The 26,354-nt window shown below is 40.4% G+C and overlaps 1 protein-coding gene across 11 annotated transcripts in view; it reads right to left on the bottom strand.

Annotated features, from left to right (window-relative positions):
* Kmt2c (lysine methyltransferase 2C) overlaps positions 1-25,768 on the bottom strand; it is a 266,426-nt gene extending 240,658 nt beyond the window's left edge. For 10 of the 11 annotated variants that reach the window (XM_071610726.1, XM_071610727.1, XM_071610724.1 and 7 more), the window contains exon 1: positions 24,813-25,180. In XM_071610726.1, the coding sequence (XP_071466827.1) occupies positions 24,813-24,973 (161 nt within the window). In that variant the 5' untranslated portion in view covers positions 24,974-25,180. Of the gene's footprint in view, positions 1-24,812; positions 25,181-25,725 lie in introns of those variants that run through there. The other variant, XM_071610717.1, reaches the window with a different exon arrangement.
* Between the last annotated feature and the right edge of the window lie 586 nt (positions 25,769-26,354).

Raw genomic sequence — 26,354 nt, 5'->3', positions numbered from 1 at the left:
AAGTCTTACCAGCCAAGATGACTTGACAACCTAATTGGTCCCTAGGTTTAAAACCCTCCAGGAGCTTTTGCTGCACTGATAAAATCCCAGCTCCTTACCACAGCGTGCAGGGCACTATATGATCAGACCCCTGTGTACCTCCCAAACGTGATCTAAGCTCTCCTCATTGTCCAATAACACCAGGCTTTTATTTCAGAGGATGGGAAGGTCCCTTGAGTATAACATGCTCATTCTGCTTTAGAGCGTTCACAATGAACTGTGTTCTTCCTAAAATTTCTCACAACTGCCTCTTCAAGTCTATTTTAACATCATTGAATCATACAGATCTTCCTGACAACCCTAGCCACATGCATTACTATCTCTCAGAAAATTAACAGGCATTATCAATATATTACCACATTTTATTTTCTTGAGAGCATTTCTTACTATTTGAAATTAACTACTAGGAATACATTCATTTTGTCTCTCTCACCTATAAATTGTTGTTCCATGAGAGCAAGAGCTGGTCTCCTTTACATACCACTGAATTTCCACCATCTAAAACAGTCCTTGGAGGGCTGGGGATGTAGCTCAGTGATCTGCAAGGATCTGATTTCAATCACCAGCAGCACAAAAAAACTAAATAAATAAAAGCCTATAAAACAGTCTTGGGGGGCTGGAGTTATGGCTCAGCAGTAGAGCACTCGCCTTGCACATGCAAGGCCCTGGGTTTGATCCTCAGCACCACATATAAATAAATAAAATTAAGTTATTGCGTTCAACTACAACTACAAAAATAAATAAATATTAAAAAAAAAAAGTCCTTGGTATAAAGTAGGCACTTGACTCATATCACTAGATGAATTTTGAAAGAAATGAAATAGGTAGCTGTATAAATACTAAAAGGGAAAGATAACCAAAATAAGTGTGAAGTGACAAAAGTTATATTATTCGATTACTGTAAAAATTATTACTAGTACATATGTATATCTACAAACAGAAAGTCAAGGGTATAAAGTAGCTACCTATAATTACCTATGAGATGTAAACCAAGGAAAGCACTCTACAACTGAGCTACACCCACCCAGCCACCTCATTCACAACCTAAAGCTCCTTTTATACTTCCACCCAAATGTCTAGCTACTCATAGTTTTTTTTAATGTAGTACAGCTTAAAAGCAGAGCAAACCATATTTGATTTGTTCAAATAGCAAATCCAACAAACATTTATCTTCCTTTAATAATAAACCATTTAAATTATGCTTTTTAAAAAATAAGAAAAAATATTATTTAAAAAATAATAATAAAATAGAACAATCTCTTCTGAAGAAATATGGGCCACAGAGAGGGTTCCAGTGAACCTGGAATGGAAGCTGGCCTTTTGGGATAAAACAACTGACTGATAAATGTCAGAACACATCGCTTCTGCCTAAGTAAAGCTGGATAGTCATTAATTCCCACTAAGAGCTTCTTGTGTACCCTTCTACTAATTCTCAGTCTGAGAGATAACCAAGGATCAGTAAATATCTGATTAAAAGACTATAATTTCAATGAGACCAAGATAAACAACAAAATTACACTAGAGCATTCAGGTAAGCAGCAAGACTACTTTAAAGAAAACTCTTATTGATGTTTTCAGATTCAATTAGATTATAAATCTATAAAATGGAAAAGGACATTTAAGTGGGTGGTAGGAAGGAAAGGACCATTCTTGAAAAATTTTAATATGATGACAAAACAAAATTAAAGTAAGAACAGAGGGCTGGGGCTGGGGCTCATTGGTAAAACACCCCTGGATTCAATCCACAGTACCAAGAAGTAAGAAGCAAGTGTTCAGGGCTAGCCAAAGCAACAGAAGGAGGTGTGTCTGTCTGTCTGTCTGTCTGTCTCTCTCTCTCTCTCTCTCTTCCCACAATACCTTTATTCTATTTATTTATTTTATGTGTGAGGATTAAAACCAGGGCTTCACACATGCTAGGCAAGTGCTCCACCACTGAGCAACAGCCACAGCCCAACCCTGTCTCTCTCTTTCTCTCTCTCGGAGGAGGAGGAAGAAGAAAAGAAAAATTATTTATAAAAACTGAAGAGAATGAGGCTTCCATATACTGTAATACAAAGAACCATATCTAGACATCTTGGAAAAACTCCCTTCAAGAGCTTCAACAATGAACAGATATGACCCACAAAGAAATGAGAATCACACTGTGTCAGACTTTTCCTCATCTAAAACAATGGACACCAAAAGACATGGAGTGAAGCTTCTAAGCTCTGAGGGAAAATCATGCTCAACTTAGTTGAGCTCAGGTAAAATAATACCAGCCAACTATACAAGCCAGTGAGGACTTTTCCAATAAACAAGGATTCAAATGTCCATACTACATATCACTCCTAGATTTTTATATGAAGAACATACTCCTTTTAACAGGGAAGTAACTCAGGGAAGGAAGGAGATCTAGGAACAGAAGCAGCAATGTGCAAATGCTACAGAAGCAGTCCAGCACACGGGCAGGCAATAGGTCCAGATGACCGTCCGTCTGAAGAAAGGGGACTAAAATAAAAGAAGGCTGTAAAGGGCGGGAGGACACTTGAGATGCACAAAATCATAGAAGTAAAAAATAATTGCATGGAAAGGTTAATAAAATTAAGAAAGAAAAAAAAAGAATAGTGAAAAATAGCCAGGCACGGTGGCACACACCTGTAATCCTAGCAGCTTGGGAGGCAGAGGCAGGAGGATCACAAGTTCAAAGCCAGTCTCAGTAAAAAAACGAGGCACTAAGCAACTCGGTGAGACCCTGTCTCTAAATTTAAAAAATACAAAAAAATAGGGCTGGAGATGTGGCTCAGTGGTCAAGTGCCAATGAGTTCAATCTCCAGTACCCCCAAAAAAACAAGAATAGTGAAAAATATAAGAAGGAAGGCAATTAGAGACTCAAGCCAAAAAAAAGAAAGAAAGAAAGGTGATATGCTACTTGCCTATGCCATGGACTGTATCATAAAATAAATAATTTAAAAGCTACACACTGACTTTTGATTACTAAAATCATAACATATAAATAAACAGAGTTCTGAGTATAAATATTCAAACCCTTGACAATGTCAAAGTAGAAATGACATAAGGGGCCAGACAAGTTGGCACACACCTGTAATCCCACCAGCTTGGGAGGCTGAGGCGGGAGGATCCCGAGTTCAAGGCTCGTCTTAGCAATTTAGTGAGGCTCTGAGCAACTTAATGAGACCCTGTCTCAAAATAAAAAATAAAAAGGGTTGCAGATGTAGCTCAATGGTAAAGAGTCTCTGGGTTCAACCTCTAGTACCAAAAAAGAAAGAAGGGAAGGGAAGGAGTGGGGAAGAGAGGGGAGGGAAAGAAAATACAAGACAGAAGGACATAAAGAAGAAAGGAAAGAAGAACAGTTACTATTTGGGAAATCAAGATAGGCCATCAATATAAACATGAAAAAAAGAACTAATATATAAATTGCAGAGGAACTAAAAATGATATATTGATGGGGGTAAGGAAGCCAAATCCTCATTTATCAGAGCAGAAATCCATCATAAAATGAATTATAAAACAAGCATATTATTTAGTCTTAATTAATGTCAAACAAACAATTTGTAAGTTTCCTTTGGGGAGTGGTGCTAAGGAGTGAAGAAGAGTTACTGATTTTTATTTTAAACATTCTGGGCTATAGCACCTTTCAATCATGAATACTACTGGTTTGTAAAAAGTTTGAATGGACTTAAAACCTCAAGGAATACTGATTTTACCCTGAAAAACACAAGGCATAAAATAAAATTCTCCCCATATTGTAACTTAAGTTTAATCTTCTCTTCTTCCAAAGTACCAGGATATTCAATCATCTCAGACTTTACAATCATTTAAGAGGTATTTGTAAACAACTAAATAAGTCAAGTTACAGGACTGGATCATCCATGTCAAAATAAAATGTAACCATAACTAATTCACAGTACTTCAACCAGCCAAAATTTTCATATTCATATGATGTTTCTTAATTTTAATAGTTGATCATAAATATGAAAATAAATATTTCAGACCTTTTTACTAGATTGCTTTAGGTTTTATTAATGTTAATGGTATAAACATTCCAAATCCAACATCTTAATTTACTTCAATCTTTTTCTTTGTACTTTTTTTTAAAAGAATTTATTAGCCTTTATTTTTTCTTTATAACTTTATTTTATTTATTTATATGTGGTGCTGAGGATCAAACCCAGGGCCTTGCCCGTGCGAGGCGAGCGCTCTACCACTGAGCCACAACCCCAGCCCCTTTCTTTGTACTTTTTATAATATAAAAAAAATTAATCTGCCAGAATTTGTTTTGTTTTTGGTTTGAGTCTCTAATTGCCTTCCTTCTTCTCATATTTTTCACTATTCTTTGTTTTGGGGCGGGGCAGGGGTACTGGAGACTGAAGATTGAGAGGAGAAAGAACTTAAGGCTTACTTATAACACAAGATACAAAAAGGAACAAGTTATCACTGTATGTGGGCTGGGGCTGTAGCTCAGCCCCAGAGCGCTTGCTTGCCCACCATGCATGAGGCACTGGTTTGATCCTCAGCACCACATAAAAAATAAATTAATAAATAAAGATACTGTGTGTCATTATATGAAGCAATGTAGTTAAAACAAAAAAAAATGTTTATGTAAAACTACAGAGTACTAGGTTTGTAGCAGGACAAAAATATGTAGATAAGAACTAACTCTAGCCAGGTTCCAGCAACTGGAAGCTAAAGCAAGTTCAAGGCCAGCCTCTGCAATTTTGTGAGACCCTGTCTCAAAATAAAAAAAACGGGCTAGTGATATAATCCCTGGGTTCCATACCCAACACACACACAAAACAAACAAGCAAATAAAAAACAAACAACCCCCCCCCCAAAAAAAAAAAAAAAAAAAACTAGAAGAAACATGGCTGATTTTAACCTGTGGCGGAAGATCCAAGTGAGACATCAAAAATAATATTAGGAAAATCTTAAAGCCTTTTTTTTTTTCTTTTGTACCAAGGATTGAACTCAGGGGCATTTGACCAATAAGCCAATCCACAGCCCAATTTTGTATTTTATTTAGAGACAGGGGCTCACTGAGTTGCTTAACTCCTCGTTTTTTGCTGAGGCTGCCTTTGAACTTGCAATCCGGCCTCCAGAGCTGCCGGGATCACAGGCTTGCGCCACCACACCCTGTAAGGCCATTCTTTTCATCAGACAAAAAGGGTTTTTTTGGTTAGGCTGTTCGAGGGTGTGGAGGTGGTTTCTCCTTTTCTGCAGACAGGTGACAGCTAAAAAGATGGCTGCAACATCACAGCCTATAGCATTTACTGTTCTGGGTAGTAACATCCCATTCCAAAAACACAAGCTGACTTGTTTTGCTGTTTTGGTTTGGTTTGGTTTTCTGCAGTTCTAGAGATCAAACCCAGGACCTCACACATGTCAGGCAAGAACTCTTAACAGTGAGCCACATTCCCAGCTCCCAGAAGCTCTCTCCTTTTTAAATAAAACATCTAAGAACAGACTATGATTTACTTTCCCAAAATATCAATTATATCATGAGGAAGTTTCCATACAGCAACATTTTTATAATTATGGCATGCCATCAACAGCAGTTAAACAAATTAGTGCAACTGTTCACAGACAGAACATTCAGATCCAGTCCACAAAGAGCACCAAGTGCTGTGCTAGCCATACAGACAAAAGCATCACACGCCAGGCTTCTGTTCCAGCACAGACCCACCTTTTCCATCATCCATGAAATGCAACAATAACAAAACATTAGAAAATAAGGTACAAAATTCCGCTCAAACCAAAAGATAGGAAACAAATAACTTGACACCTGAATTGCACTGTCATTAAAATGAATAAAGAAAAAAAATGGTTTAGTATTCTTTAACAGGCATTGGGTGGTTTAGGAAGAATGCATCCATATCATGTCCTTCAGTATTTTACATTCTGTATAGGTTAAGTGTTAAATATGTTCAAAAAGCAACTATACAACTATAGCAATAAAGATTTTATTATAAAGTATGACATTTTATATTAGAGACAGCAAATATCTATTCAGAAAAATATACTATTGATTATTCCCTTTTCCAATCTATTTTGCTGTACTATCCTATTTTCAAATCAACAGTCCCTAAGGAACATATAACATGCACTTCTGTTTTTGTTTGCTCCCCAGTACTGGGAATTGAAGCTAGGATGCTCTACCACTGAACTATGTCCCCAAACCACCTTGTTTCTTATTTTGAGACAGGTCCCTCTAAATTACCCATGCTAGCCTGGAACTTGCAATCCTCCTCCCTCTGCTTCACCAGCAGCTGGAGTTACACTGTGCACAACTTTGTCTGTCCAATTCAGTTACTAATTAACACCACTTTTAGAAAAATGGCCAAAAATATTTCGTACACTAGGTTTAAAAACCAAAAACAAATCAAATTTACTTATAAACAGGCAACACTACTTTAATCTATAATAAAATTTAATCTAGAAGAAATGGTTTATCATAATTAACACATACTGCAAGATTTTGTAAGAGAAAAACAAGTAACTATTGTCACCTGAGGTGAATATGAGTTTAACTGTGAACATAATGAAGTTAAACCTTTGCTATCAAAGATAATTTTACTTAAAAAGAGAACATATATTTAACTCAACATACCAGTTTTCTTTCAGCTTAAAACAAGTTCTCTAAAAATATTATAGGATTGTAATAGCTTTGGGTCTTTAATTTTTTTCTTCTTCTGATCTAATTAAATTCTGACAATCAGATTACCAGAAGAGAATGTTAAAATGTTGATTAAGGAATAAAATATTTTATTTGTTGGGTTGCTTGGTTGTTTTTTAAATTATAACAGAACTAAACAAATGAAAAATGTGCTGAAAATCCTCAATTCTGTAATGGTATACCTCAAAGTGCTTGAGTTTTCAAATTACATAAATATTTCAAACTGTTAAGATTTATTATTACCAGGGCTGGGGATACAGCCCAGTGGTAGAGCACTTGCCTAGTGTGCATAGGCTCTGGGTTCAATCCCCAGCACTGCAAAAAAAGAAAAAGAAAAAATTACTATTATCATTTAAATATTCTACAAAAGAATGTCTCATATACACACATAAACTTATACAGAATTGGACTCAAAATGCTGTTATTCTAGCATAACTAATAAAATTCCATGACACTAACTAAAAAACCCTGAAAAGCAAAGAAGGGAGATACATTTTATTCCCATTGCTCTTTGTTGTTGTTGTTGTTGTTGTAGATGGTCACAGTACCTTTATTTTATTTTTTTATGTGGTGCTGAGAATAGAATCCAGTGCCTGGCATATGCTAAGCAAGCGCTCTACCACTGAGCCACAACCCCGGCCTCCCCCACTGCTCTTTTATCAACCAACTTCCAAATACAGAATACAAAACTGTTATGATTATTTGTTCCTTCCAATCTAGATTTGATTCCACGATAAAAACATACATCTCCATAACTAGTGCTACCAAATTTAATGATCAATAACATTAAAGACAACAGTTCTTTTTGTTTTGACTTTATTTTTAATAATACACTCCAAGACAAGTCATCCTTCAGAACCAGATGCAAAAATATGATCCTATAAAAACTTCTCAGCCTTAGGGCATCTGGAGTTCAAGTTCTTTCTATTATCATCTTACATCTCATATCTAAACCATTTTATGAACCCTGCTCCCATCGCTAGGGTGAGTAATACAACCCTGCAGATCCACTGGAGATTGCAGGCAGCATCAGCGGCTCCCAACCACATCCTGCCAACCTGGTGCCCAAGCAAGAAGAATCAAAGATGCATTAAGACTCTGCAAGTTCCAGGGCCACTACCCTCTGGCCACATACCACCCTTCTCCTCCTCCACCACCACCACCACCACATACGCCCAGAACCTACAAGAAAAAGGGGGCACCCAAGGAGGAGGAGATAGAAACACCACTAGAGAAAGTAGATCCGACATATAGCAGGCATCTAAAAAAGGTGGGATGGATTTCTCAAAAGCCCAGACCTGGAATCCTGCCACAGCCTGGGAGACGCCTTCAAGGTTAACTCTTTGCAAACCATTTAAAGGAACTTTCCCCTTCGATGCTTAATAAGTGTGTTTTTATCACTTTATATTATTCAAAGCAATTTGGCTGGAAGCAACAGATTACACAACAAAGAGGGGAAAAACACATCAATCTGCATCACAACATTTAAAAACAAAAATCTTAGGTTAATCCTATCAGTAAATCTTTTCCAATCTATGATCTCTGGAGTAAGGAAGTAAAAATAAATATTAAACATCTGAAAAGATCTTCAATGTAGGCCAAAAAAGTCCTACTTGGGCCTCAGTCTGCCAACCAGAGCCATTTAACAAAGGAAAGTTTTCATTTAAATGTCAAATTAAGATGTTGCAACCAATTTTTCTTCCTCACATTTATAGTTGTTTACTTGTATTCTAAGAGGGGTTTTGATTTTTTTTTTTTCTTCTGGGGATTGAACCCAAGGGTGCTTAACCACCGAGCTACATTCCCAACACACACACACACACACACAAACACACCACCCCGGGGAAGGGGGGGAGGACCTTCTTTTTTTTTTTTTTTTTTTTTTTTGAGACAGGGTCTCACCAGCTCTGGGCCTTGCTAAGTTGCTAGGGTTAGCCTTGAACTTGCAATCCTCCTGCCTCAGCCTCCTGAGTCACTAGGATTACAGGCACGCACCATGGTGCTGACCTATAAGTGGTTTTTTAAAACCACCTTCTCCAAACCTCAAAACAGCATCTACAATTATGGACAATCATCCTCCTGTTCAATAAACAGTTCTCCTTTTTCCAACTTTTTAATCCTTCATGAAGCTGGCCAAATGTTTTCCACTCCTGGGACTAAACAAACAAAAACATTATGTAACTGTAACCTACTTCTGTTGTTCAAATAAACTAATAAATGAGTTAAATGATGATTTAACAATGGTCTTGGGTTACCAAAGAATACCTATTTTAAAATAAAGAAATGTTTTAGACTTTCCATATAGGAGGAGAGAGAGAACAGGGTAAGCAGAGGTCAAGAATGGACTTTACTTCCTTAGAGGCCAGGTCAAGAAATTACTTTTTCTGTTCTGGTATTCTATAAAATCTTACCAATTCAAGAACCCTGATTATACAGTATCACTTTCCATAAAATGTTCTCCAAATCTAAAATGTAATGGCAATCCCACTAAAGTCCAAAAATCATAAAACTAAAAGGAGTTAAGGTCTAAGACAAAATCAAGACAGCAGCCTTCTACAAAAACACTGACTGCACACCGGGCACAGTGGCGCACACTTGTAATCCCAGCAGATCAAGAGGCTGCAGCAGAAGGATCACGAGTTCAAAGCCAACCTCAGTAACAGCAAGGCCTTAAGCACCTCCAGAGACCCTGTCTCTAAATAAAATATAAAAAGGGCTGGGATGTGGCTAGGTAGTTAAGCACCCCTGGGTTCAAACCCTGGTACCAAAAAATACTGACTGCAGCTAGGTGTGGTGGTGTATGCCTGTGATCCCAGGAGTTTGGGAGGCTGAGAGAGGAGGATGGTGAGCTCAAAGCCAGCAGCAATAACAGCAAGGCCCTATGGAGACCCTGTCTCTAAATACAAAAAGGGCTGGAGATGTGGCTCAGTGGTTAAGTGCCCGTAGGTTCAATCCCTGGTACCAAAAAAAAAAAAACAAAAAATACTAACTGCATCACTCATGCTTGTACACAGGACAGGCCAATTAGAAACACAGGTTTTGGATTAGAAGAAACACAGAAGTCTACTGTTTTATTATAACCAAATTAAATAGTGTTACCTGGAAGAACCATCTATAATGAACTGTGAAATTATGTTAAACAAATGTTTAGAAGACACAAAGCAAAAGTTTATCATTTTTATTTATAGTTTATCATAATCATTTCCAAATACAAATAAAAATTATATACAAGTTTCAATCCCAGGATTTTTAAAAAAAATTTTTTAGTTGTAGATTGACACAATATCTTTATCTTTATTTATTTTTGTTTATGTGGTGCTAAGGATCAAATCCAGGGTCTCTCACATATGAGGCAAGCACTCTACCACTGAGCTACAACCCCAGCCCTCAATTCCAGGATTGTTTTTCTAATTTATTTATTTTAGTTGTTGATGGACCTTTTTTTATTTACATACAGTGCTGAGAATCAAACCCAGTACCTCACTCTTTCAAGACAAGTGCTCTACCACTGAGCCCCAGCCCCAGCCCCAATGCCAGGATTTTTGTCTTAATTAAGTTAAAGTCATTTAGAAAGTATATATGAAGCACAAATATTTGCCAACATTGAGAATCACTCAAATTGGGTTTAACAAAAATATTGTATGTGGGAAAATCATTCCTATCATCATCAACAGACTTCCTTCACACCTTCGTTTTTGGTTTTATGCCCTTCCACCACAACCCAAATTAAGATGCTGCACAATGGCATAATCCTGTGCATCCAAAGCTGTCAGTAGTAAAATTAATCAAATACCACTTCTTTAATTAACTCACCACTCCCCTCACCCACTCCATGGTCTCCTCAGTCCCACATGACAGCCCCCAAACCTCTAAATGTCACCTGCAGACACAGTGGGCAGGTGAAGTCAAGTACTTTGTGGAAGCATAGGGCTGCTTCATTAACAGCTGCCAATATAATTTACTCAGAAAAAACAATGAGTTAAAGAAAAATAGGATATGGATGATAGTAAATAAGCAGATCTACTTACTTAAGTAACATGTTCATCTGTGCTCAAACGTTAAACCATTTTTCATTAAATTTATGAATAATTTAACTTCTCCCACATGAGCCACATCCCCAGCCTTTCTCAATATTTTCTTGATGAAAAAGATGATATTACTAATCCTAACTTATCACCAAAGTAAAGCGACAATGCTATGATTAAAACTATTTCTCCCCCAGTACTGTGCTCAAGTAATGAGAAAGAGAATGAAAATGAACAAAAAAAGAACATCAAGGGCTGAGGATATAGCTCAGTTGGTAGACTGCTTGCACAAGGCCCTGAGTTCAATCTCCAGCACCACAAAATAAAAATAAATAAATAAATAAACGAACATCAAATGTTTTAACTTTCAGGGTCGGGGCTGTGGCTCAGTGATAGAGCACTCGCCTAACATGTGCAAGGCCCTGGGTTCGATCCTCAGCACCACATAAAATAAAGACATTATGTCCACCTACAACTAAAAAGTAAATATACATATATACATATATATATATTTTAAATGTTTTGACTTTCGAAAAAGTTGGAAATTCTAATGTTTTTTAAAAAAAAATAAGGGAACTTCACTATGCAAAAGATTATTTTCTGAATAACCAAATGAGGCAAAATACAAATGTCTTTATGTATATAAAGAGCTTAAATTAATAATACGTAAAAACACCATTCCCTCAATAATTAAATAGCCTCGTGACTGGGCAATTCACAAGAGATACAAGTACTAGCGAGGCACAGTGGCACATGCCTATAATCACAGTGATTTAGAAGGCTGAGGCAAGAGGATCACAAGTTTGGGGCCAGACTAGGCAACTTAATGAGACCCTCAGCAACTGAGCAAGACCTCTCTCAAAAAATAAGGGGCTGGAGTTGTAGCTCAGCAGTAGAGCGCTCCCCTAGCATGTGTGAGGCACTGGGTTAGATCCTCAGCACCACATAAAAATAAATAAATAAATAAAGGTATTGGACACGATATAACTAAACTATAAATAAAAACTATATGAAAAATAAAAAGAAGTGGGTATGTGGCAATGTAGCTCAGTAGTAAACTGCCCCTGGATTCAAATTACCCAATACCAAAACAAATTAATAAATGCAAACAGTAATTTTTTTGGGGGGACGGGGGTTAAACCCAGAGGCACTTAACCACTGAGCCACATACCCAGCCCATTTTATTTTTTATTTTGAGACAAGGTCTCGCTAAGTTGGTTAGGGCCTCACTTAAGTTGCTGAAGCTGGCTTTGAACTTCTGATCCTCTTGCCTCAGCCTCCCAAGCCCTGGGATTATAGGCATGTGCTACCTTAGGCCCAGCTCAAATAGGAAATTTTTTAAATGTTCAATAGAACCACTAAATCAAGTAAATAATTAAGATTGAAGTACTGTTTTCCAATTATTAAGCAAAGATTTTGATACACCATGAACAAAAAGATTCAAGGAAACTGGCCCTACCACACATTGCCACTGATATTATGAACTGATATGGTCATTTTTAAGGTAGAGACATTTCAATTTTTATTTTGTTACAGTACTGGAGATTGAACCCAAGGGCACTCTACCACATCCCCATCCCTATTCATTTTTGCTCCTGGGGATTGAAGTCAGGGTAGCTCTACCACTGAGCTACATCCCCGGTCTTTAATTTTCTATACAGGTCCTTGCTAACTTGTCCAGGCTGGCCATGAACTTGCAATCCCCCTGCCTCAGCTTCTGGGGTAGTTGGGGACTATGGGTATGCATCACTACTCAGGGCCTCAAAGTTTTAATGAAAGTTTAAGAGTTTATATTTAGTAGAACCTACTTAGAATTCAGTAATAGACGCTGTTCTAAGGCGTTCTTAACATGTATACTCTCCTTAATTCTCTCAATGACAATAGTATATAAAAAGTCTGTTATCAATTCTATTTTACAGGTGAGGTAAGTACACAGAGAGAAATTAAATAGTTTACATAAATCCAACAACTAGAAACTGACAGAGATGAAATTTGACACCAAAAAATGGACAATAGAGCCTATACTCTGGTCAAGATATATGGACAATCCTAAAATCTTTCTTTCTTTTAACCTAGTGACCCAGTCTAGGGAAATTTGCCCTATAAAATTAACTCAAAATATAAAAAAGGGTTCTATATAAAAATGTTTGCCAGAGTAATGTACACAGCAGCAGAAGGTGGGGGGGTTGGTGGACAGGGCAACAGGAGAAAGAGGTGGGGGGGGCTACTCAGTTTACTCAGGTACCCTTCAAAAATATTGCGAAGGTTAATAACATAAACATTTTCAATTCCCAGTACATATATATATATATATATATATATATATATATATCATGTTAAAGGCAAAGTAGGCAACAAAATCTTATTTCTACCATGACTACTTCCATAAAAGCAAATCATGCACATGAAAAAGATGGAAACAGATCAGAGTAACAGTTTGTACATTAGAACGGCAAGGAAGAGTGAATTTTTATTTTTTTACCCATGTTCCAAATTTTTTGCAACATATCATTTAAGTAAAATTAAAGTAACCAAAGTAACAGATTTCCACGATTAAACATCCACAGGTTACATGATGATAGTAGAAGAAATTCAGACTCAACCTGAAAAAGAGCAATGTTTGATTCCAAAAGTTTTAGAAAACAATATTAAATAAGAATCTAAATCATGCTCATCTTAAACTAAACTTAAATTCTATTTTAATCAAAGTTCAAATAAGTCCCAACCTTATTTGGGACTTACCAGAATTATTCCAAAGACCAGAAGTAGCCTACATAACGTGGGTAGGTAAAAGTTACCATGAACTTGAATAGGATTCACAAATACAACTGAGAAGTATGACATCTTGTAAATAAACATTTGATATGTAACTCTGACAATAACTAAACCCAAAACTAGTTTTCTTAAACTCAAATGACAAGTTCTTACCCAGCATTGTTCTCCAATGACAGTACTGAGTTAGTAAGGAGGATCCAGGACACCTGTCACCACAGGACCCCTGCAGTGCTTCCATGCTCCAGCTCTTCTAGCAATAGTTCCACCAGCCCAGGGAGAAGGGAGAGGAAGATAAAGGGGCTCAACAGAAAGAAGCGTTGACGGAAGGAGTAAAGGGTCGCCAGGGAGGCTAACAAGTGAGCTATATTCTAAAGACAAAGGAAAAATAAGAGGAGAGATGAGGTCAGAAAAAGAAAGGGAGGACAATTCATGACACAAATTATTACTGTGACGGAAAAAGAAAAAAAGTCTACACTTGGATACATTCACATGCTTCATCATCTTTAAAAAAAAAAAACTCACAAAAACATAAACCAAAGAATATCAGAAACTAGTCACTAGGGCTCAATGTTGAAAGCCCTGTGGTCAAGCTGGAGACACGCACAGCCACCTTCCTCAGCTGAGTTCTGACAGTGCGGCTCTCATGCTGCAACACTGGGGTTTCCACTCGGACTTTCCTATTAATTGCACTTGAAGTACTGAATCCAGGCAGCCTAAGGCTGTCTGTGCAGCACCTCACTGCCACTCGCTATGCTTCCATGGGCCTGCTCGGGCACAACCAAAACAGACACTTCTGACACACACCAGCCACAGTCTGCTGCAACATGACAAGGCCCACAACAGATCATCATCTATGAAGAGTTTTCTCAAGAAGAAAAAGCAATGATACTGTCTGCTTTCTAAACTGCTCCCTTCAAGGACCCAGCATGGAGGAGAAAGAAACTCATCCTATCTTGCACCCAAGACAGTTTCCATTACAGAGCACTTCCTGCTTATAGAAATGCTCTTGTTCCAGGGGCTATGAACCCTGAACCCCTCGAAGCTTCTGGATACACATCAGATTGTCCCTGAATCCTCTCAAATTACACAAAACTTACACATCTAGATTCACGTACATATTCTACTGTGGAAAGAGAGAATACACCAAAGGGATCCATAACTCCAGAGAGATTAAGAACCACATTCCACAGAACCCACACTGCACTCTGACAAGTCAGTTGGGCAGATCTCTTCTCTTACTGCTCGTGCCTATTTAATACAAATACAGGACCCCATGCTACCTACTGTCCACAGTCACTTGTCAATTCCAACAACCTTGAGAAACTGGTGCTGTTATTATTCTACTTAGCAGATGAAATAATTGAAGCACTAAGAAATCAAGTCATTTACCCAATATCACACAGCTGTTTGAAAACTATAAAACTTCTCCAAATGAAGTGTGACTATTCACTTGTGCACACATTTTTTACTTCCATTAGCTGACATGTCTTTCTGTTTAACACCTGATTCAGGGAGAAAATTAAGTGATTTTTATCATCAAAGACTCATCTTTGCTAGATTGCCAACTACAAATACATAGACCAGGAAATTCAGGAAAAGCCTTAAGAATCACAATAACTGAAGGAGGAACTTAAAAGATGTTTGTCCTGGGATAAAACCTGGTTTGGAATTTTTAAGCTAAGAATCTGATAAATTTAAAGGTATCTATTGATGACATGATCCTGTCTGGAGAAAATCCTGAAGAATCTATAAAAACTACTAATACTAATAAGTGAGTTTAGCAAGATAACAGAATACATAACCAATAAGCAATTTTATTTCTATATACTAGCAACAATTTTTAAGTGAAATTAAGAAAATTCCACTTAGCACAGCATCAAAAAGTACTATTTAAGGAATAGATGTAGTAAAAAAAATGAACAAGATTGCTTTATACTAAAAATCATGTTAAAATTGAAATTCTTCATTACATTGAAAATTATTGCTGACGGAAATTAAAATCAGAGGTCATTCATTTGATGCTTAAAAATCACATGACAGAACATAAGTTCCAGTTTTATGGTTGCTTTTCCAATACAGGCATGATGTTTCTCCTCTCTTTTAACATTCAATGACTCCCCTACCTATTGTCTGCAGTAAAAAATCAAAATCCCAATTTATACCTTCCCTTCCTCTTTTGCCACATAAAACGAGTGTTTTTTTGTTTTTTGGCTTTTGGTTTTTGTTTGTCTATCTGTTTTTTTTGTACCAGGGATTAACCCTCACGGATGTTTAACTACTGAACCACATTGCAGCCCTTTTTACTTTTTACTTTCATACAGGTTCTCAGTAAATTGCGGAGGCTAGCCTTCAACTGCAATCCTCCTGCCTCAGCCTCCCAAGTCACTAGGATTACAGATGTGCATCACTATACCTAGCAAGATTTTTTCTTAAAAGGCCAAGGCCAGAGTGAGTCGAACTCAAATCCTGACTCAATCTCTCACTATGTGACTTTCCTGAAACAACCTCTTTATCTATAAAACTGAAACTAACAATTCTGCCAAGTGATAATTACCTAAAATATGGTTAGCTTCTGGTAAGCACTAGAAGTGTCTAAAATATACCAGCCAAGTTCTATTTTCTTACCTACCCTGCTCCTAAAGTGGTTCTCTTGGGAGAGTTTGTTTTTATTTATCAAGACTCCCTAAAATAAGACTGCAAATTGGTGCAACCACTATGGAAAGCAACATGGAGATACCTCAAAAAACTTGGAATGGATGCATCATTTGACCCAGCTATCCCACTCCTCGGTTTATACCCAAAAGACTTAAAATCAGCATACTACAGTGATGTAGCCACATCATTGTTTATAGCAGCTTAATTCACAATAGCTAAACTGTGGAACCAACCAAGATACTCTTCAAGAGATGAATGGATAAAGAAAATGTGGTACATATGCACAATGGAATATTACCCTGCCTTAAAGAAGAATGAAATTATGGCACTTGCAGGTAAATGGATGGAACTAGAGAATATCATGCTGTGTGAAATAAGCTAATCCCAAAGAACCTAAAGCCAAATGTTTTCTCTCATGGCCGAATGCTGATCCACAGAGGGGTGGGGAAAGGGATATTGAAGAATGAAGGAACTTTGGTTTGTGTAGACGGGAGTAAGAGGAGAAGTGAAGCTGTGGGGATGGGAAGACGGTAGAATACCCTATATACATGTACGATCACACCACCGCAGTGACTCTGCACCACGTACGGCAAGACGAATAAGAGGTGTGCTCCGTTTGTGTACAATATGTCAAAATACATTCTACTATAAAATAAATAAATATATTTAAATACCAAAAGTAAACTAATTTACTAGAAAGAAGTATGGATGAATATATATTTAAAATCATAGATGTATATTACTTTCTAAATACTTTTCCTTTTTATTGAAAATTGATTAAAGGAGATATTGGAAAAATTTTCTGCAATTGATATGTAAAAGAATTAAAATCCAGGCTGGGGATATAGCTCAGTTGGTAGAGTGCTTGCCTTATATGCACAAGGCCCTGGGTTCAATCCCCAGCACCATAAAAAAAAAAAAAAGAATTAAAATCCTTAATATATTATGTGAAATAGCTTTAACGGAAATGAAATATTATTGAGGAAATTGCAGATTCCAGAGAAATGTACAACATGATGCTATCTAAATAAAATTGTTCACCTATGCTTACAGTCCAAAAATGTATATAAAAATATACTATATCTTTGTATAAAAAATAATATGCTATAAAAAAAAAATATTCTTGGGGCTGGGATTCTGGCTCAGAGGAGAGCATTCACCTTGCATTCATGAGGCACTAGATTCAATCCTCAGCACCACATAAAAATTTAAAAGATAAAGATATAACTAAAATAATAATAATAATAATATTCTTATATGCATGGGGTAATTTTCTGATAATTTCATTTTCTTCCTTGACAATATTTGTATTAAGATTTTATAATAAACATCTAATAATTATTTAAAAAAAAAAAAAAAAAAGACTCCCTAAAATAAGGTTTGCCTTCTCTAAACTTCCTCAACACTTTATGCAAACTTCTACCATAACATGTCATTCTGCATTATTAGTATGCACTGACTTGTGAGGAATTGAAGCAAGGGATCTTGTTTTATTTTGGTCTCTCCAATGTATAGTACATCATAGATGCTCAGTAAGTTCCTTTTGTCTAACATGTTCCTGGGACAACGAATAGAAAACAAAGTAAACCTGACTGAGAAAAAAAAATATGCTTACGGAACATATCCTAAAGAAAAAAGATTTTTAAGTCACCTATAACTCATCACATTATATAGCAATATTAATATCTGATTCTACATGAATGGAACAAAACCATGAAGAACAAAAGCATGAAGCACAGTAAAGAAAGAATCAAGAGTCAAACCCCTATGCTTCCTGTATTATTTCTAGCTCTGAAAATGTCTTTTATATTTAATTGTATATTAAATACAACCCCTTAATTAAAATGCTGTAATATAAAAGTCTACCAATCACATTCAATCATAGGTAACAAAAAATACTCCAAAGCCAAGTAATTTGTGGGCTACCCTCTCAGTGTTCATTAGTGCTCTTCACCACGGGTGTCCAGTTGTCTCTCCAGACTCATGATTGGGTTTTACTTCCTCGTCCCCATGAAGTCAGGTACTACAACACTACTTTTTCTAGGCAATGAAACAAAGAGAACTGACGTGCCACTTCTGGGTGCTCTTTTTAACAGCCAGAGCACCATCTACCATGTTCTTTTTCCAATACTGGCAATGGTGGAAGGACAGAGTGGAGCCCCCTTCAGCCTCCAGAGCTAAGAGCAGAGCTGCCAATCCAGCCCATGACACACACACAGCGCAAACAGGAATAGTAGACCCCTGGTGACGAAGCCACTAAAAACTGCACTTCTTTCTTACCACAGCATGATCTAGAGATTCTGACATACACATAAACAGTACTTAGTATTTCTCCACATCACCCCAACTTCAGTGTTAAGACTATTCTGCACAAAACAGGAACTCTGGTCTATCAGCAAGTTTTTAAAATAAGAAATGTAGGTATGACATTTTTAAAGGAAAAAAAAAACAATCAGAGAATAGCAGAATTAATTTTTCAATGAAAAGATTACAAAACTTTAACTGTACATAAAAAAGGCACAGAGGAGCTGAGCGTGATAGTATATGCCAGTGATAAGGGAGGCTGAGGCAGGAGGATCACAATTTCTTCTTTTTTTAATATTTATTTTTTAGTTGGACACAATATCTTTATTTACTTATTTTTATGTGGTGCTGAAGATGGAACCCAGGGCCTCCCATGTGCTAGGCAAGCGCTCTACCGCTGAGCCACAACCCCAGCCCCTGGAGAATCACAATTTCGAGACCAGCCTCCGCAACTTAGCAAGGCCCTAAACACTTAGCGAGACCCTGTCTCAAACAGCTGAGGATGCAGCTCAGTGGAAAAGTGTCCTTGAGTTCAATCCTGAGTAACCCCCCCCCCCAATAAAAGGGACAAAAGTAGTACTTAAGTGGGAACATACTATTAATCTATTCTCCACAAAATAAAAACTTCTACTACATCCTTACCATGCTGAGTTCACTAAACTAGGGTTGGAGGTACAGACCATGTGCCTAGCATGTATAAGGCCCTGGGTTCAATCCTCAGCTTAAAAAAAAAAAAATAGACTAGAGACTCAGAATTCAACAGAACACTGCAAACACTACCCATCAACTGGGGCTGGCCTTCAATTATTTGCCACCCCAAGTGGTTCAACATCACTATTAAGATGTTATAAACTGCTCAACATGGGAGAGACTTCTGGCTGCTTCATCGTTCACCATTCCCAAAGTTAGTAACCAGACTCTGAATATTAGGCAGCAACATGCTCAGCAAAGGGACTGCACTCCCAGCCTCCTCTGCAGCTACACAGGCTACTGTGCCTAGATTCCAGCCATGACACAAAAGCTAAAACATGCCACTTCTGAGAAGTATTTTTCAAAGGGAGAGAGTGTACCCTTGGTCTCCTCTTCCTCCAATCTGCTTCATGGGACACAAGACAGAATAACTGGGGCTCTAGAAGCCATTATGCAGTCTTAGGGCAACAGCTATACTCCAGAAACCTCTAAGCAGTGAGATAGGAGACAAGACCCTGGTGACTTTGTGGTGCAGAGGCACCCTACCAGCCTACTGCCCACATTCCAGAATTTGATGTGAAAGAGAATTAAACACCCAATTCAAGTCACTATTATTCTGAAGTTATCTATCACACATACTGAATCCTTACACCCTGCTGTTGGCAATAGGCTCAGAAATACAACCCAGATCGTTCAACAAGAGTCCATGATATAGAAAAATAAATATATGAGATCTCTGTTAGTAAGTCAAAAAGGTAAAATAATACCTTTCTTTAATGTTGATGATTTTAATTCTGCTATTTTCCTATTATTATCTAATTATAGTCCAATCTATAGAGATAACTGCATTTTTAAGTATCATTTAAACTCAACAACAGTAACCTATCTCTATTTCAAAATACTGTAGGGAAATAAGGGCCAAAAGCAGAGGACAGCCTCATTTAACTATCTCAGTAAAAGAAGTTCAAAAAAGAGTACGCTTGTTATCGTTTGTATCCCACATATTAAGTTCTTAGAGGCTCTAACTCATAAAGCCAAGCCGTCTGCGTCTATTACATACTGCTGATCAACAACCACCACAAAATAGATTAAAACAACCATTTTATTAATTCATGATTTTACAAGCTGGGCTAGGCTCAGCTGCATGGTTCCTCTGCTACTCTCACTGGTGTTCGCTTTTGTGATTGGGTTCACGGAGCAAGTCACCCAGGGTCTGAACCAGAGTATAAAGCCCACACTGATTAGTCTATCTTCAAGAACCATCATGGTGTGGTACCATCCCCTATATTAGGCTTCTTTTGTAGTTACACTCACCAGGAAAACACCTTGTAACTTCTCTCCTCAATAATTTCATGCACACTATATAGTCTCTCTCTTTTCACTCTACTTTCAGCAATCCCTCAAGGCTTAATTCAAATACTACTTCTCTAAATCTTTGAGGACTTCTCTCTGCCACAGTAAATCTGGAAGAATTGACTGTCCGTCCCTGCACATGGTGCCTGCACAACTTACATGCTCTGTAACGTGAAAGATCTAAAACAAGCTAATAGAAAGCATAAGACTTTTCAAACCATTTCACAATTGTGCACCGTACATAATCCCTGCTGTCATAAAACAAGAGAAGCCCCAGGTGTGGTGATGCACGCCTGTGATCTAGGGACTCAGGAGGTTGAGGCAGGAGGATCACAAGCTTGAGGCCAGCCTGGGCAACTCAGTGAGGACCTAAGCAACTTAGCAAGACCTTGTCTCATATAAATATAAAAAAATGAAAAAGAGCTGGGGATGTGGCTCAGTGATAAAGTACCCCTAGGTTCAATCCTCAGTATCAAAAAAAAAAAAAAAAGAAAAGAAAAGAAAAGAAAAAAAAAAAAGAAATGTAGAATAATTCTATATTTTGTATAGGCCTTTTCTAAAATATTGAAGTATAAAAAGAGCTGTGTCATTTGTCCTTAACTTGTTCCTAAGTCCCTCAAATTCTCCAAGTAAAGACCTGACACTTCCAATTCTAATTTCAAAATTGGTATTTCTACTATATTTTCACAATAACCACCAGCATACATTTATATGCAAGGGTCATCATAAAAAATAAATTATTTCCATGTCACTCCATTTATCACTGAGTCACAGCCCCATAACTTTTGCAACTTATCTTGCCAAGTTGTTCTGAAAATAGCCACTGTAGCAGAAACACAATAAAGAGATTTTTGAGAAAGTAGGAAGGAATTAATCAACTTGTTGAAATTAAAAGATAAAAGGAGACCAAAACAACATAGAAAAAAAAAATTAAAGAAAGAGAAACACACACACACACACACACACACACACACACACACACACTGATCAGAGAGTTTATTCCAGGGCTGGGAAGTAGCCATCTGGCATGCATGAGGCCCTGGGTTCTATTCCCAGTTACTGCAGGCGAGGGGTGGGGGAGGGGATGTGAGCCATGTAATTATGCTCAAGGTAGCTCTCTAATATAATAACTGTCCTCGGAAAAGACAGTGGTTCAGGGTATAAACAGTTGACTCAAAAAGGGCCAAGGACAGTGCCTGACAAATCCTATCCCTACCACCTGCTGATAGAGCACCATCCCCACTCTATTCCTCACATCAGCTTTGATAACTTGGTAAGAAATATGGTAGAATGTTTCTTTGGCTTCCCAACTTAGTAATGTGAATTTAGACTTCTTACATGTACTCACCCTGGCATGAGTCACTTTGCCAGTGGTAAGACCTGATAAAAGATTATGAGCTACTTCAAATAAGCAAATAATTAGATAGTCTTTACAGTTGAGGAGAACTTTAAGACAAATGTAAATTTCAGTGTTCCACTTGACATTTGTACAACAGGAAATCACTATGTACCACTTTTCAAACTGTACCTCTAAAATTAATAACTTCATTTTAAATATTTTAATTTTAGGTACTAAACATAATTTTTTAAATAGTTAATGTAAAGTCAGTAAGTATGTAGCCTATGCTTTTTTTTTGTCCAGTTGTAGACGGACACAATACCTTTATTTATTTATTTTATATGGTGCTGAGGATGGAACCCAGTGTCTCACATGTGCAAGGCAAGTGCTCCACCACTGAGCTACAACCCTAGTCCCTAGTCTGTGCTTTTTAAATATGATAAAACACATACACACAAAAAATAAACTAGCTAAAACAATAAAATGCTCTATTTAATTGCCAAAAATTCACCCTCTAGGAAAGCATAACAGGCAGCGCACTACTATTTTTTAATCCAAAGACAAATACACTATTTAAAAAATGTCATGTTATTTCTGTAACTTATTCCACTAAGTTAGTGACCATCTAATTATCATTGCCCATTTTAAAACCATTGTCTTTTACATTCCACAAAGAATACTTCCATTTCTTCAGTGAATTGCTTGCAATTTCACATTATTTCATGATTATAAACCTAAATTACATTTGTTATACACATCAGTTTTGCTTTCAGGGTGCCCACTAACCAAATACAGGGTCTTTTCAGCATGGATTCTAATATGGTGTGGAGACACAGTGAAAAACCTTCTCTTTGCTTTCTATTTCACATGCTATTTTTCATTCACACAATTCTAAAACAATTGGAGATTCCATGCCCTTGAAAAGCCACCTAATTTTAAAGAATTCACTAAAAGATTGGAACCAAAGTTATCACTAGACTTACTTTCCCTATAAGAATACTATACTGGGGTGGTGGGGGAAGAGGCTTGGTAGAGAGCTCGCATAACATGATTGAGGCACTAGGTTTGAAGCTCAGCACCTCTTAAGTTTAAAATAAAGACACTGTGTACACCTATAAGTAAAAAATAAATATTAAAAAAAGAATACTGTACTAGCTAATAAATATAAAGGAAAAGATTCTTCCAAGACACAGAATTACTCAAGACATTTCCCAAAGTTTTGATATTTTATATTGTTACATTACATTATCATTCTCTGGAAATTTTTCAACTCCTCAAAAAGCCACCTTTTTCTTCATTTATAATGAGATAAAAACTAAAATAAGAAAGTGGTTAATACACTAAATCAACATTCCTTCGGTGCTCCCTGGACTTGCACTAATACAACTGAACTCATTTCAATAGTAAGAGCATGTGCATGTGTGTACACACATGCTTGCTTGCTTGGGAGGATAGGAGTGGTGAGAGCATAGACAAGACTACCCTTTCTTTCTAAAGGAGAAATTTAAATGCAAATACAAAACCCGATCTTAAATTCATGTTCAATAAGAAACCAAGAAATATTTTTCACACAGTAAAAACGGGAAACAATTGAAGTAAAATCCTAATATGGTTTGTCCCATGTTGCTTTAAAGAATACAGAAAAGGGGCGAGAAGTCTACAGTTACTTAAAACTCCACCTTCCTTCTCAAATTTTAGTTAATGCAGGCATATCGATAGTATTTCATATCCGACATTGTATTACAAGTGGTATAATAAACGAACTCTAACTTTGTATCACAAAGAAGCTAATACAAAGATGGATACATCCTGTGCTTGTTTCCCTCAAGATCTGTTACATGTTACAGCTAGGTAAGAGCTGGCAACAAAGTATGGAGACAACTGAAGGCCCCGAATCATTTTGTGGTTTAAAAAAAAAAAAAAAAGTACATTCGGTTAGGAACTTAAGGGGTTCCCACAACCCCAGCCCCGCTATGGCTCAGTAACACTACTATTTTTACTCCAAATCACCAAACATAACAATACTACTCCTAAACGACTGCATCTGAACCAGAGTCTAGCCATCAACGGGCTGGCGTGCACAGGTCCCAGCGTACCCCTCCACGACCAGCAGTTCAATGAGAGTATCATACAATGGAATGAGTAAGCAGCACACGCCATTCTACAACTTCGAGAAAGACAAGCAGGGATCTTCCACAGCACCCCGAAGAGCCACAATAGCTGAGCGACTCACTGGCAATAAAACGGGTTTCTTAATTTACAGGCAAAGTTGCCGCAATTGCCATTTTGCAGAACCACCCCTAGGCACCTCGGCGGCTGGGTGCAGGGTCCTCAGGTACGCTCGAAAAAGGACTGAAACCGCCTCCCAGTCCCGCTGGAGCCGCGGCTGCAAGTCGGGCAACAGCCACCCGGCGTCCTCCGGGTCCAGGAGCTCCCCGCCGCGGGCCCTTGTAGGCACCGGCCAGGCTTCCACAGCCGGGGTAGCCCGCACCCGGCCGTGCACTCGGGCGGCGGAGGGCGCCGGGGGTGGGGGAGAGGGAGCCCGGGGCTCTTAACGCACCCCAAGGAACAGCGGCAGGTTGGGTCAGGAAAAGTTGCGAGAGCCGCCAGCTGACAAAGGAGGCCCCGCCGGCTCCTCCGGCCGCCCGGGACCCCCTGGCCTCGGCGTTTGACAGCTCGGGCCGCGGCCGCCCGCCGGGGCGCCACCTGGGTGCGCGTCGCAGTGCCTGTGACGCCCGGCCAGGCCACCGAGTCTACAGAGCCGTCCCCGAGCAGCGCAGCCCCGGGCGGTAGCGCGCGAGGCGGAACTAAAAGTAAAGTGCGCGGCGCGGGCGGCGGGACCCCGCGTCCGCCAGCGCCGGGCCACCCCCGCGGGCCGGGGGCGCGGGCCGGGCCGGGGGCGGGCGCCTGACAGCCCGCGCCCCGCGCCGCCGCGGCCGCTGGCTCCGCGCGCTCAACTTACTTCTTTCTGGCTCTCTGGAAAGGGGAAGCGCCATCTTTGCGAGGCCGGCCCCGAGGTCTTTTGTCTGCGGCTGCGGGGCTCGGGGCCGGGGCTCCGGGCTCCTCGGGGGGTGGTGGCGGCGGCTGCGGCTGCTCCGCGCTCCGGTCCTCCTCCGACGACATCCTAGTCACCAGGAAAGACACATGGGTCCCGGTCCTCCTCCTGGGGGGCTCCTCCCGCCGCCGCGGCCGCCGCCGCCGCCGCTGCTGCTCGGGTTCCTCCTCCCCGGCTCAGCCTCTCGCATTTCCCGCAGCCCCGGGAGCAGCAGCAGGTACCGGGAGAGGCGGCCGCGGGGAGCGAGCAGGACACGCACTCACACACATCGGCGCGGGAGCGCGCTCGCGGCGCGCGGGGGCCGGCGGGGGCGGCGGTGCGGGGCGGGGCGGGCGGGGCCGCGGTGCGGGGCGGGGCGGGCCGGGCGGCGGTGCGGGGCGGGGGCCGCGGGCGGGCGGGGCGGGGTGGGGCGCGGGCGGCGGCGGGCGGGGCGCCGCGGGGCGCCGGGGTCTTGCCGCGCCCCTCCCCCAGCCCCCGCGGCGCGCGGAGAAAGGGCCGCGGCGGGGGCGACGGCGGGCGGGCGGCCGGGCGGGCGGGGGTCGCGGGCGGTGCCCCTCCCCCGCCGGCGGCAGTCCGCCCGTCAGACGCCGCGGCGAAGTTTTGACAGCTGCTCCAGTTGTTGTGGTGGGTTCCGGGCGGCGCGAGCGCCGGCCCCCCGCTCGCTCGCGCCCGCGCGCACACGCTCGCTCGCACTCGCTCGCCCTCCGGGGCAGGGGAGGAGGAAGTTTTGCGGGTGTGCGTGCACCACACACACACACCCCACCGTGGCCGTCGCGCGAGGCCCGCGCCCGGCTCCCCCGGGGCGACCCGCACCACAGACCTCTCAAACTCGCCGCCGTCTCGCCCACACACGGCCGCTCGCGCCCCCGCCCCCGCTCCCGGCCCCCTCCCGCCCCCCGCGCCCGCTGCCACTCACGGGGCTGGCTCCGCGCATGCGCCGCGCCGCCGCCCGCGGACGCGCCGCCGTGACCTCACGCCCCTCCCCCGCGCCCCGCCCGCTCTGACGCGGCGCCGGCCCGCGCGGCTGCGGCCCCACTGCGCCCCGGCTCGGGCGGCGCCAAGCTGCGGACTTGAGTCCGGGATCCGGAGCCCAGCGGGGTCGGCACTTGGACACCGGCACGCGACGCCTCCGCACCCCCGCCGGCGCCCCAGGCCCGGTGTCACCCGAGGTCCCTGGTCGCAGGCGGCTGTGCAGAAGAAACGCGGGACAACTCGGTTACGGTGCAGTTGCGCTGAGAGTGCGAGGTTATAACGTCATTTTTAAAAATCCAGAGAGGGCTTATAAAGCTGTCAGACAAAAAGAAGCTCAACAACTTGGCAAATAAAACGCTTAAACGCACGATGGGGTTTTCGTGTTCAGTGTGTGGTGCCGGAGGGACTAAGACCCCAGGGTCTCCGAGACCCCTCTCCGGAAAGGCAGGGCCGGCTGGAGGAGCCCGAGGCGCCACG

This window comes from Marmota flaviventris, chromosome 1 (assembly GCF_047511675.1).
Source record: "Marmota flaviventris isolate mMarFla1 chromosome 1, mMarFla1.hap1, whole genome shotgun sequence".
Taxonomy (NCBI): domain Eukaryota; kingdom Metazoa; phylum Chordata; class Mammalia; order Rodentia; family Sciuridae; genus Marmota; species Marmota flaviventris.
This window is presented reverse-complemented; position numbering and strand designations above follow the sequence as displayed.